Consider the following 11,578-nt stretch of genomic DNA (forward strand, 5'->3'; position numbering starts at 1 on the left):
AGGTCACCGTTGGCGGACTGGAGAGGCTTCCTGTGGGAAACACCTGAGAACGCACGCAACGTGGCCGCTCCACGTGTATCAATTCAGAGTGGATCCACCCTGAGGACGACGGGAAGCTCTGGTTCCCTAGCTGGTCCTCACTTATCTGCTCTTATGTCCGCTTCCCAGACGTAAATTCCTCCCAATCCCCCAAAACAAAAGCTTCATCCATACTCCACACCTTTCCTGCACCCCTACCCGCCCCCCACACCACTCGTCGTCCACATCTCTCCAGGCTCGGGTTTCCGTTGCCCCGCGCCGCGAGGAGGCTGGTCAATCCTGATTCCATTATCTAAACGCGGGGAAGACCCTTGACTCATAGGTGATTAAGGACTGAGCCAGAAGCTGCCTCCCCTCAGCTTGGCTAATGGAGTGGAATTGTGAGAGTGACTTCCTAATCAGATCAGCTCTCATTTCCAGACTCTCAGGTGGCCCATCCCGGCAGAAGACTGTGAAAACCAATGCTCGTCCAACCGGGAACAGAACAGGATGTACCTGGAGGCTTGCTTCCCGGCTGGCCGGCAGGGCCCTGCCCAGTCACAACAGTATGGTAAACACCACCCCCCAAAAATGGGTGCAATACAACAGGGCTAGAGAGAAGGCATTAGGACATGGTTTCCAAAGTCAGTTCCCTTTATTAAATGTTGATTTTTCACAGACCAGAAATACAAAATAAAAGTAGAAATAGGCCCCCGTTAGGAGCTATAGGCCTCGACCTCACATGACCCCTGCTGCGGCAACCGTGAACAGAAGCCACAGCCCTAAGGTCGGGAGAGCAGGCCCAGGATTCCACCCTGCACTGCACTGCCCCACCCAATCTCTCCCCAAATGATAAAGAGCCATCCTTGGGAAGCAGAGGGAGACGCCTCCCCTGCTGCCTCAGTGCAGTGCATTCCACCAGGAGAGCTTGTCAAGATGGCACAAAACCCAGGGACTACATTTCATATGAGAAAGTGGTACCAAAACATGGGTGGGGAGACCGCAGGTGTGACAGGGCAAGCCCAAGGAGAGAGAATTTTCCTCCTCTCTACTCATCAGATCCTGATGCCGAGTCTTCTGAGCTGGGGGGAGTACTGGCCAGCTCCTCTTCTTCAGAGTCCTGAAAATCAAAGGTCTCTTGAGAGGAAAGGTTTAGAGTCCTGGTTGCCCTCCCAGCAAGCTACTTTTCAGTGGTGAAGGACCCCTAATTCCATACCCGCCCCCCCTCCAAATGTAGCACTGGCCTTCAGAACCTCTGATCTGCACCCTTCCATTCCACCTCATTACTCTTACAGACCTACCTACCACAACCGGACCCTAGACATTCACCCCTCCGCCTCAGGTGCCCCTCACCCCCAAACTCTTGCCGCACCTCACTCCGCCTTCTCTTCTTTTTGCTCTTGTTCTCTCCGGAAGAGCTCTCATCACTGGACACAAACTCTTTGCTCTTGAAGCTTTCACTTAGCTGCCTTGATGAGGACTTGGATGATGAGCCCCTCGAGGGTGTTGATTTCTTTTCCATCTTCACCTTTACTTTCTTCTTCTTCTTTGACTTGTCCCTACAGCAGCAAGAGGGAACAGGGCCTGGGCCTTCAGGTTCACCCATCAAAACCAATCCACCCCTAACTTTAACAGGGCTTTTCTCACTCCCGGCCACACTGCCCATCTCACTATAAATGCAAACAGCCAGCCAGGTGAGCCCCAGGTGCCCCAAGGGAAAGCCTCCTAAGTAAATAACCAGAAGAATCAGGGGCCATAGCTTGAAGCAGTCTCACATACAGAACTTGACATCTCTTGCTTTATTTATCTCTAAAAATTCATGTGAATTATGTTCTGTCATAATTTTTTGTTAATTCCTTCACACCTTCAAATAAAACTAAATCTCTAGGAAAGGGCCCCATTTATCCAGTGACCCCAGGAATTCCCTAGCACATTACCCATACTTGGGCAATTGCCTACCCAGACTTGAAAAGCACTGCCCTACTGCAGTCAGAGCGTATCTATTATCTTTAACACCCCAATTCTCAATCTAGACCCACAAAAATAGATGCCGAAAAAGCACTTACTGGGCCATTTTTTTCCCAACACTCACCTCTTAGAAGACTCACCCCGGCCCCCTTCATATTCTTTCATGGCTTTTTCATATTCCCTCCTGGCATCCTCAGCCTTCCGATCCCACTCCTGTCTCTCACACATACACACACACACACACACACACACAGAAAAAAAAAGAGAAGAATGAGGCCTCTTCCCTGATGCAGGCAAAATCTGTACAGAAAAGGTGCACTGATGACCCATCCCTGCCCCCGCTATCAGTGACTAAGTCGCCACCCCTCATCTCTGCTGCCATTCACCTCTTTCTTCTCTTTGGACATTCCCTTCCAGATCTCGCCTGCCTTCTTGGAAAGATCCGTGATACTGATGCCGGGATGGTCTGACTTGATCTTCTCTCGGCTGGCATTGAGCCACAGCATGTAGGCAGACATCGGCCTCTTGGGGGCATTGGGGTCTTTGCCCTTCTTCACCTACATAAAAACCCAAATGCCTTCCAGCCATCTAGTTCTCATAGACCCCCAACTTCTCCAAAACAAATTATTTAGATCACGTGCTCGGGGGGGGAAAATGAGAGGACTAAATAGGCATAGAGCTAGACTGAGAGCTCCCAAGGCCAGGAACCCTGTCTTCCTCCCCCTGCACCCACCACCTCACTCATTAGGGACCCCTTGCCTCAGGCTCCTGGGATAGAAGCTGGTCTCCTAATTCAGATCTCCCAGAAGCTAATTAGCCCAAAGGCCAGAGAGAAAAAATTTCCAAGAAGATACTCCTCAAGGCCATATTCACTGGCTACAAAAAGCAGCCCCAGAAGGACCACCTGACAGGCCCTACTAGTGGTGGACAGGAGAAGGTAAAGGGAATAGCTTCCCAACATTCTCCCATTCTGAGTGTGCACCTCCACAGGCTTCTTGCGGCTTTTGCGGTCCTTAGCCACCTTGGCCTTTTTAAGCTGCTTCCGTTTCTTTTCATCCCGGTCACTGTCACCCTCATTACTAGAGGAGCTGGCTGAGGCGTTGCTGTCAAACCTGCCAAGGAGAGGGGGGCTTAGACCCGGGAAGGAGAGCACCCCATGGCCTCAGGACAGGAGGGAAACAAGTCTAAAGCTACCTGCCCAAAAAGGGGGGAGGTGGGGCCACAGGACAGTCTCCCGCCCACCAGTCCCCACCCTGCTTCCTCCTCGCAGCTGAAGTGGCTTCAGCGGTCCCCTCCCCACCCCCGGCCCTTTCTGAACACCCAGCCGTGGCATCAGTCAACCAATGAGACATAAAATAACGAGTGGGCTTCAGCTGCTGTCTTTGCTCATGGCCTGACCCACGTCCTACTCCATCCCCATACTCTTGGGGACAGACACTTCCTGGAACATGCCCCAAGCACTCTTCACCACTTCCTTTGAGTTAGTTGTCTTAATCCACCCTAGAGTCTTTTCTGATAAAGAGATAATTACTACAGAAAAGGGAACATTTTTTAAAGATAAATAAATATAATAAAATAAAATCTAGGGGCACCTGACCGGCAGTTGGAAGAGCATGCGGCTCTTGACCTGCCATTCACCTCTTGAGCTCTTCCGGAGAGAACAAGAGCAAGAACTCAACTCAGGGTTGAGTTCAAGCCTCACGTTGGGTAGAGAGATTACTTTAAAAATACATATATAAAAGGGGAAACGGACGTCTGTCCAAGTACGTCCATAACCATATAATTAAGTTCTATCCGATACACATGGAACTCCTCAGAAGACAGACACTACACCCGTGTGGTGCCGATTTTCAAGGGATTTTTGCAATCATCTGCTCACTGACCTTCCTAAGTACGTGGCCAGCAGAACTAGCAGACTCCTATATACATATGCTATGTGTATACACACATACGTACATCCACGTATCTCTCTCTGTATCATCTATTTGGGGTTGGGGGGGAGGTTGGGTTTTTTGGCTGCCCAACATTCATTTCCAATTCTTCTGGATAAAGAAAGAAATTCTTCCTAATTTTCTGTGGGAACCACCTTGCCCCCATTCAGGAAGGGCTCGCTCCACCCCCAGGCTTTCAGGGTGGGTACATGCCTGCTTCTAGCACATCAGCACACATCCTGGTACCTCAGGAAGGGGCAGTGACCATGCTGTTCACTACTGCCCTGAGAGAAGAGGCACTTCTGGGTGTTAAACCAATTGGATTAAGCCTGCCCAGAGCTTCTGAGGGTCATGTGACACTGCATGGGCCAAACCTATCTAAAAATAAGAAAATCAGAAAAAATAAAACAGATTCCCCACAAATTTTTGAGCATCTGGATCCAGGTGCCTGAAGCCAGTTATATCCCTGGACTCTCCATTACGTGAACTTACGAAACTCCCTTTTATGCTAAAATCAGTTTGAGTCACAGTACAGCACGGGGGGACCACCATGAGGTTCTAGGTGAGGATACAGAGATTCAACAACTCACCCCAAAAATCCCAGCAAGGAAGTGGGCAGGCGTTGGTTCTTATTCCTATTATCTCCCCACTGTTTTTTTTGGCTTTACCCTGTGCCTTGCCCTTGCAGAGCCCTCGACAATTTCCAAAGCACTTCCGTGCAATACCTCGGTGGAGGTCACTTTGCCACCCTGGGTCAGTAGCTAATGTGAAGACATGAGAAATGTCCAGGTATCTTCTGGTCCCTTAAGTTTATAGGCCTCCACCTCCCCCCTGGGAGTGGAACCAAAACTCACTCCTCTGCCACGTCTTCCTCCTCTTCACCTGGGTTGAATGACTCATCTGAAAAAGAGCACGATGCATCAGCTTTGCCCCAAATGGAGATCCTGCCCTCTCCCCCAGACGCCCGGCTCTGGCCCCAGGCAAGAGCCTAAGAGCCTGAGCGCCCTCATGCCCCGGCGCTGCTGAGGCTAGCCCACCGGTTTCTTCTCCTGAGTCATCGCTGCTGTCGTTGGCATTCTCTTCCCGGATCTTGCCCTCCTCCTTCATCCGCTCCAAGTAAGCATCGTGCTGGTCCTCATCAGAGTCGGCGTATTCATCGTAGCTTGGGTTCATGCCCTAGCCGGGGAAGAGAGGTGAATGAGGGCCAACTCACCCTGGTGCCAGAACCCTGCACACTCAAAAGCACGCCCCCATGCCTGTGAGTAAGATCAGCTCCCAGAAGACCCTGGGGCTGGACTGTCCACACACAGCGACGTGCAGGGCCTGTGCCCGAGGACCTCCTGCCAACCGGGTTAGTCCAAGCTCCTCCCTCTCCCAGCCCCACTGGGGGCTCCTGAGGCAGCCGAGACTGATCTAAGGTCATGCTGAGGAAACCTGCACCGGGAAGGGGGGAGGGTCACACGCACCTCTTTTTTCTATAAGGGTAAGAAGAAAAGAGAGAGTGAAAAAGAAGGCAGAAGAATCCCTGCTCCCTCCACACCCCCAACAGATCAGAAGAGGGTCATCCTTCCCTCCCACACAGGTACCTCTTTTAGTCCTCGGTTTTTGATGTTGAGTTTTTTGGCATTGACAAAATCAAACAGCTTCCCATACTCCTCCCTGTGAGGTGAGATGCACCAGGTTACTAGACAGGTGGGGCCCATGCCCAGGGTGGGCTGCACGCTGTTCTGACACCCACAGGTCAGGACAGGCTGTGGGGCCTAGAGCTACTGACCACATTACCCAAGCTAACAGCTCAGAGAGCCCCAAAGGACGGTGGTAAGGAAGAGTCAGACACTAGTCGCGAAAGGAACCTGCAGAGTCTCAAGCGTCTGGGAAAGAAAAGGTGGGGATGGTGTGTGCCTATTCACCAGACATGCCCAAAGCAAGGGGAAAACGTCAGAGAAAGGGACATTTTCACCTTTGTGCTAGTCTGAAATTCGTACTTCACAGGACTGTCATGAGGATGAAGCGGGAAGACGTCTGGAAGACGTTTAGCCCACAGTGAGCACTCAATAAACATTAGCTGCTGTTTTCTCAGGCACAGAGCTCATTCCAGGAAAGGGAGAGATAGTATTTCCATCATGGGGGGAGTGGAGAAGGGCTAGTACTGAACACATAATATGGGAAACAATTTAAGTACAGAAAGAAAGCCAGGGAGAGGCTTTCAAAGGCTGAGCACTCCAAGAAGGACCAAATCCCAGGGAAGCAAAAGAAAAATTCTGCTCAAAGCTTGAAAAGTTGGGGAAGAGTTACAGGCCCAGAGAGGGCCCCGTGCCATGCCAGGCTTCCCGGTAGAGGCTCGGTCCAGACCAGGATGCCCAGGAAGTGACTGGCAGAAGCTCTCACCTCTCAATGCTACTGAAGGTGTACTGGGTGCCCTGCTTGGTCTCAATTTCAAAGTCAAAGGAACGAGTGGTGGTGGTACCACGAGCAAAGTTGACAAAGGAGATCTCATCAAAGCGGATGTGCACAGGTGGCTTGTGGACATAGATGAAGCCCCGCTCCAGGGGGTAGAGCAGTCCTGAGCTCGCCTTGTAGGAGCAGGTGATGCACTGGGCCCCTGAGTGCCTGTGGAGGAGGCCGGGAGCCTAGTCAGTGCCTCCCTCAGGGGCAGGTGGCACAGAGCCAAAGGCACATCTCTCAGCAGCGACACACATGTGCTCAGGCCCTCGAGTGAGTAAACCCCACTACGCTGCTCTAATGGAGACAACTGACACCCATCATGCTCTGACCCAACCAGACCTCTAGGAGACTGCGTTCCCAGCCCAGGAGGGATTTACCAAGAAGACACAGCACAGTGCCCCCCAGTCCGGCCAGGACCCCAGGCCGGCACTCTCACCCTTGGAAGTTGCCTGGCACTGTGATCTTGCGGTTGACCAGCGCTTTCATGACCCGGCTGACCATCTCGTACAGGGATCCCGACATGTTCTTAGTGAGTCGCCCCTCAAAGCGCTTCTCCACCTCTTCCCTACAGAGAGAGGAAGGCGAGGTCACAAGCATTGCTGCCTTCTAACGGCACACCAGTCTCCTGCCTGGACAGTGGAAGGACAGGAGTTCAGGGACACACTCACTCATTCATGTTGAGAGTCAAGGAGATATCCTCATCCTTGGAGAAGAGGAGGATCAGGAAGTGGTAACGCGTTTGGCCCTGCTTGATGGGGGGATCTAGACTGATCTGGTAAGGAAGAGCCAACAAGGTTTCACACCAATCAGTGTTCCACAAGAATTGCTCATTAACTAAACACCAGCAAGACCGATCTACTGGGCAAAAACCAGGACGAGATCCAGCCCCCATGGTTTCTGCTTACCACAAAGAACATCTGGCGCTGGTCTTTGTGGGGCAGCAAAAAGAGACGCAGCACCGTGGTATAGGGGATCTTGTAGTCGAAGGTCTTGCCGTGAAGGTGCAGAAAGGTGGGGTAGATCCGAATGTCGTAACGGCCTCGGGGAGTCAGACACTGCAGCTCCCGGAAGATGCAGATGGCGTCTCCGGTGGCCTGGATCACATCCGCCTTAGACAGCACATTCTGGGCAAAGGCCTGCAAAAGTACACACTGGTAGTCAGGCAGCGGGGATCCTGCTCCCAGGCCGGCCAGGGCCTGCTCAGCACCATCTGCTCTCCAGGCGACCAGGGGAGGCCTCACCTCAACTGGGTCCACGCCATCCTCCTGAGTGGGAGGCACATAGAAGCGCACCTCCATGAGGGACACCTCTGCGTCATCGTTCTGGTGGAATTCCAGTGTCACCTCATTCTTGCCGGTGGTACACTGGGACACATTGCTGAGGGGTATCTCAAAGACCGGCTGGTCGCCAATGTCGAAGGAAAGCAGCTGCCCTGCGGGGAAAGGGCTTATCAACCACAAGCTCCTCCCCTCAAGTCTGCATAAACGACGTTCCCACCAGACTGTCAATCCCAAGGACAGGGCACTGGGCTATTTGGTCACACTGTACCCACAAGACCAGGCACAGTGCCTCATACACTACTGGTCCTCAATAAATTTATGATGAATTACAAACTGACAGGAAATCAGAAACAGAGCAAAAGAGCAAAACAAGGTAAAGAGCAGAAAAAGAGCAAAACAAGGTAAAGGCTGAAACCCTTCATCCTACCTTCTCCTCCAAACCTCAGTCTTCCCCAGGACTCACCACCAAACTTCACTGTTCCCCAGTTCCAACCCTTCACACAGAGGTCCTTCTCCATGAGCTCAAGGCGATAGTGAGTTTTGAAGAAATCCGAGAGTTTCTCAAACTCCTATGGGCAGAGCGGAGAGAGCAGTCCCTGTAAACCCTGGTGGCCTTAACACAAACATTCTGGGATTCTGAGAAACTGCCCCCATCTACCTTCTATCAGAAACCCAGAAGCTGTTGCCGGGGACTGGGTCTCAGAGTAGGGGAGGAGTAAAGTATGGAAATGACATTCCTGATCATGGGCCTCACAATGCTCTCTGACTTCGGATAGGCAGTGCTTTGATGAAAGTGAAATTAAAATGCAATAAAGTCTTTAACTCAGTTCAAAACAAAAAAACAAACCTCAAACTAAAGCACTAAGACTCTGAATCTGGATAAAGGCAATGAGCAGAAACCACCAAAAAAATCACTATGGTAGGGGCGCCTGGGTGGCTCAGTTGGCTAAGCGACTGCCTTCGGCTCAGGTCATGATCTTGGAGTCCCAGGATCAAGTCCCACATCGGGCTCCCTGCTCAGCAGGGAGTCTGCTTCTCCCTCTGACCCTCCCCTCCTCATGCTCTCTATCTCATTCTCTCTCAAATAAATAAATAAAATCTTAAAAAAAAAAAAAAATCACTACGGTAGAAAATCTGGAGTCAAAGCACAAGACACCCAAAGCCGAACACTGCTTAATGGCCGCAATGGCCCTGCTCTGAGAAGCCAAAACCAGCAATTACATGGTTATCAAAGGAGCCCCAACTCTTTCTAGAAGATTAAAAATAAACAAGGTGGCCACAAGACACCTCACCGATTCTCGGAAGCCGTCATACTTGTAGACATGGCCATTCTTTGTAAGCAATTTAAGTCCGTGGCCCAGGGCAACACGGCGCCAGATGCCTTCCGTCAACTCCCCAGCCTGGATGTTGTCCACTTTGCCCGTCTTACTATTCTTGAAGATGATACCCTGGCGGCTCAACCTCAGCCGACCATCATTCTGTTGGGAAAACAGGCCCAAATGCAAGGGTACAATACACACTGTGTACGGGGAACAGACAATCCCACCCAAAACCTACACTGGGCTGGCCAGACACAGATGCTGGACCAACAGCTGCAGGGGTGAGGGTCAGAAAGAAGAGACAAGTAACCAGGAAATCTGGATCCTAAAACCAAACCCTGGCATCCAAATCCCCTGCAGGGCCTTAGTCTGCACTGGGATGGAGCAGCATGAACGGTCCCTTTCAAACTGTGACCCTAGAACTCCTATACAGACGCTTTTTGAATTACAGTGGCTCAACTCAGAAATTTTCAACTTTATGATGGTGTGAAAATGATACGCATTGAACAGAAACCACAATTTGAACTGTGAATATGTTTTCCCAAGCTAGCAACAGGTGGTACAATCATCTCATGATGCTGGGCAGTGGCAGCTCCCAGCCAGCCACATTATCACCAGGGTTGATCACCAGGGTCAACAACCAATATGCATACAACCATTCTCTACCCGTTCTGTTTCACTTTCAGGACACAATTTAATAAATTACACGAGGTGTTCAAACTTTATTATAGAGTAGACTTTGTGTTTGATGGTTTTGCCCAACTGTACACCAATGAAAACATTCTCAACCTGTTTAAGGCTAAGCTAACCTACGATGCTCATCAGGTTAGATGTATTAAATGCATTTTCAACTTAAACAATATTTTCAATTCACAATGAGTTTCTGGCGATGTAACCCCATTGGAAGGGGAGGAAGATCTGTATGCATTGCCTTTTGTTGGGGAAACACCAACTACACATTATCCTCGGGCTCCTTTTCTAGAACAGCAACGTCATCAAAGTAAGCTCTTACTGATGGACAAAAAGTCTACTCCTCCTTCCCTCTCTCGGCCTGTACTAAAAGTCCAGGTCCTTCTTACCATGGAGCCTTTCACCTCCTGATAGACGTCGTTGAACTCCAGTGTTTCCGCCATACTGATCTGCCCCTGTTGGCCTCAACTGGGAGCGGGGCCCCAACTCCTGGGTGGGTGTGCAGACACTCAGCAGGTTAGGAATCTGAATTCAAGAGGGAGCCAGACAAACATCAAAGGCAACACCTCACTCGGCCCATGGATGGAGCCAGGTGGCAACCCCTGGCTGAGCCTGGGAAGTCTCAGAATCTCCTCTGCCTGGGAACCTACAGCAGGCCCTGCAGACCTCAAGGAGTCAGGCCCAGCCCGGGCTGGACGACCCGGCCTGGAGTGGCGCTCACAGCCGGACCAGACACCCGCTCGGGGCGCTCCACCGGGCGCCATGGCAACGAGCAGCAGAACCCCGGGACCTGCCCGGGGCCTGCACCTCAGCCGCGCCCCGACCTAGCTCCCAGTGCAAGGTTTCCCTCCCAGCGCTCCCACCGCGCCACGGCCCTGGACCCGTGGCTCCCCCGCCCCCTAAAATGGATTCGCCCGCTGCCCGTGGATTCGAACGCGGGACGGTCCATCTTGAGCGTCCCGCGGGGGGAAGCAGGGCCCGCGCCCTCCCAGGGCACGGGGCTGGCGACCACCCACCTCCTCAAGCTGCAGCCTCGCGACGGCCCAGGTGCGGGCGGTGGGCGCGCTGGGGGACGCGGGAGGGGGGGGCGGGGACAAGGGGGACTGGGGGGGACGCTGGGGAAGCTTTTCCCGCGTGCGCGGCCCCGCGTCCCGCCACCGGAAGCCGTGCATGGACCATAGAGAGGGTGCGCTGGCTAGAGAGACGCGAGCCCGGCCCGCCCACGAGGCGGCCTCCTAGAGCGTCAACCACTCTGGAGGACCTGCGGGAAGCGGAGCTGCGATTCAAGTCGCACCGCAGAAGGGAGGGTGTAGGGCTCCTTTAAAAATTACACCTCTTCAGTGGAGGACTAGGTTCTGGAGAGAAATTCTGTAGTTTTCTCTTGTCAGACTTCCCGCAGACGCGTGTGTGTGTCTTTCCGTCCGTCCCGCACAGGAGTGGCTTCTGAGGAGTAGAAAGGAGCCTGTGAGGCAAGAGACAAACATTGCGAGTTGCGGAGGGAAATGACCCGCCCGCACCCGGGGTGTCGGCGTCACGGTGACTGTCCTGCTTTCCCCGGTCACGTGGTTTGAAAGGCGTTCTCAGTCCGCACCCAAAAGCTTCACTTCTGAAACCGCGGTGTCGGGGAGGCCTGCAAGAGGCTCGCGCAGGGCGGCATCAAGTTCGAGCGCGCGAGTCGGTCACCTCGGAGCCGGGCGTGACTCGAAACCGCGTCAGCGCGGGATGGCAGAAGCCCTGCGCCGCTCCTGCCGCCGCGGGGAGGCCAGGCCTGGGAGAGCTGGTCGAGTTTGTCCGCCGCAGCCTTCCTTTGCCGATGGGAAGGCCGAGGCCCAGCGAGGATTTGCCCAGGGCCCCAGATCTCCTTACCCGCCTCTAGTTCCCCTCTACATCCAGAACGATTGATGGAACCTGTCCTGCATGAAGGCAC

At 52.7% G+C, this 11,578-nt stretch overlaps 1 protein-coding gene across 3 annotated transcripts; it reads right to left on the minus strand.

Moving 5' to 3' along the window:
* Positions 1 to 654: 654 nt before the first annotated feature.
* Positions 655 to 11,134, minus strand: SSRP1 (structure specific recognition protein 1). Of its 3 annotated transcripts, none has more exons than XM_035012865.1 (18): positions 10,985 to 11,134; positions 10,041 to 10,176; positions 8,935 to 9,120; positions 8,106 to 8,211; positions 7,604 to 7,794; positions 7,268 to 7,498; positions 7,031 to 7,134; positions 6,799 to 6,927; positions 6,306 to 6,527; positions 5,504 to 5,576; positions 5,384 to 5,392; positions 4,955 to 5,093; positions 4,772 to 4,817; positions 2,969 to 3,098; positions 2,373 to 2,543; positions 2,111 to 2,199; positions 1,391 to 1,577; positions 655 to 1,138 (listed from the first exon to the last, which is right to left on the minus strand). In XM_035012865.1, exons 2-18 carry the CDS (start codon positions 10,092 to 10,094, stop codon positions 1,067 to 1,069), a joined length of 2,139 nt encoding a protein of 712 aa, XP_034868756.1. In that variant the 5' UTR covers positions 10,095 to 10,176; positions 10,985 to 11,134; the 3' UTR covers positions 655 to 1,066. The 3 variants fall into 3 exon arrangements, with proteins under 3 accessions (XP_034868756.1, XP_034868755.1, XP_034868757.1); XM_035012864.1 differs by lacking the exon at positions 10,985 to 11,134 and adding an exon at positions 10,668 to 10,791; XM_035012866.1 differs by lacking the exons at positions 5,384 to 5,392; positions 10,985 to 11,134 and adding an exon at positions 10,668 to 10,791.
* Between the last annotated feature and the right edge of the window lie 444 nt (positions 11,135 to 11,578).

Source organism: Mirounga leonina, unplaced genomic scaffold (genome assembly GCF_011800145.1).
Source record: "Mirounga leonina isolate KUSES-001 unplaced genomic scaffold, KU_Mleo_1.0 Mir_166, whole genome shotgun sequence".
NCBI classification, from domain to species: Eukaryota; Metazoa; Chordata; class Mammalia; order Carnivora; family Phocidae; genus Mirounga; species Mirounga leonina.

Excerpts from the sequence above, each read along its gene's own strand:
- SSRP1 (XM_035012865.1), bottom strand. The coding sequence starts at position 10,094 with ATGGCGGAAACACTGGAGTTCAACGACGTCTATCAGGAGGTGAAAGGC. Across the intron at positions 8,212-8,934 it reads ATGACGGCTTCCGAGAATCG|GAGTTTGAGAAACTCTCGGA; the intron begins GTGAGGTGTCTT and ends CTCTGCCCATAG. Across the intron at positions 3,099-4,771 it reads GAGGAAGACGTGGCAGAGGA|GTTTGACAGCAACGCCTCAG; the intron begins GTGAGTTTTGGT and ends TCTCCTTGGCAG.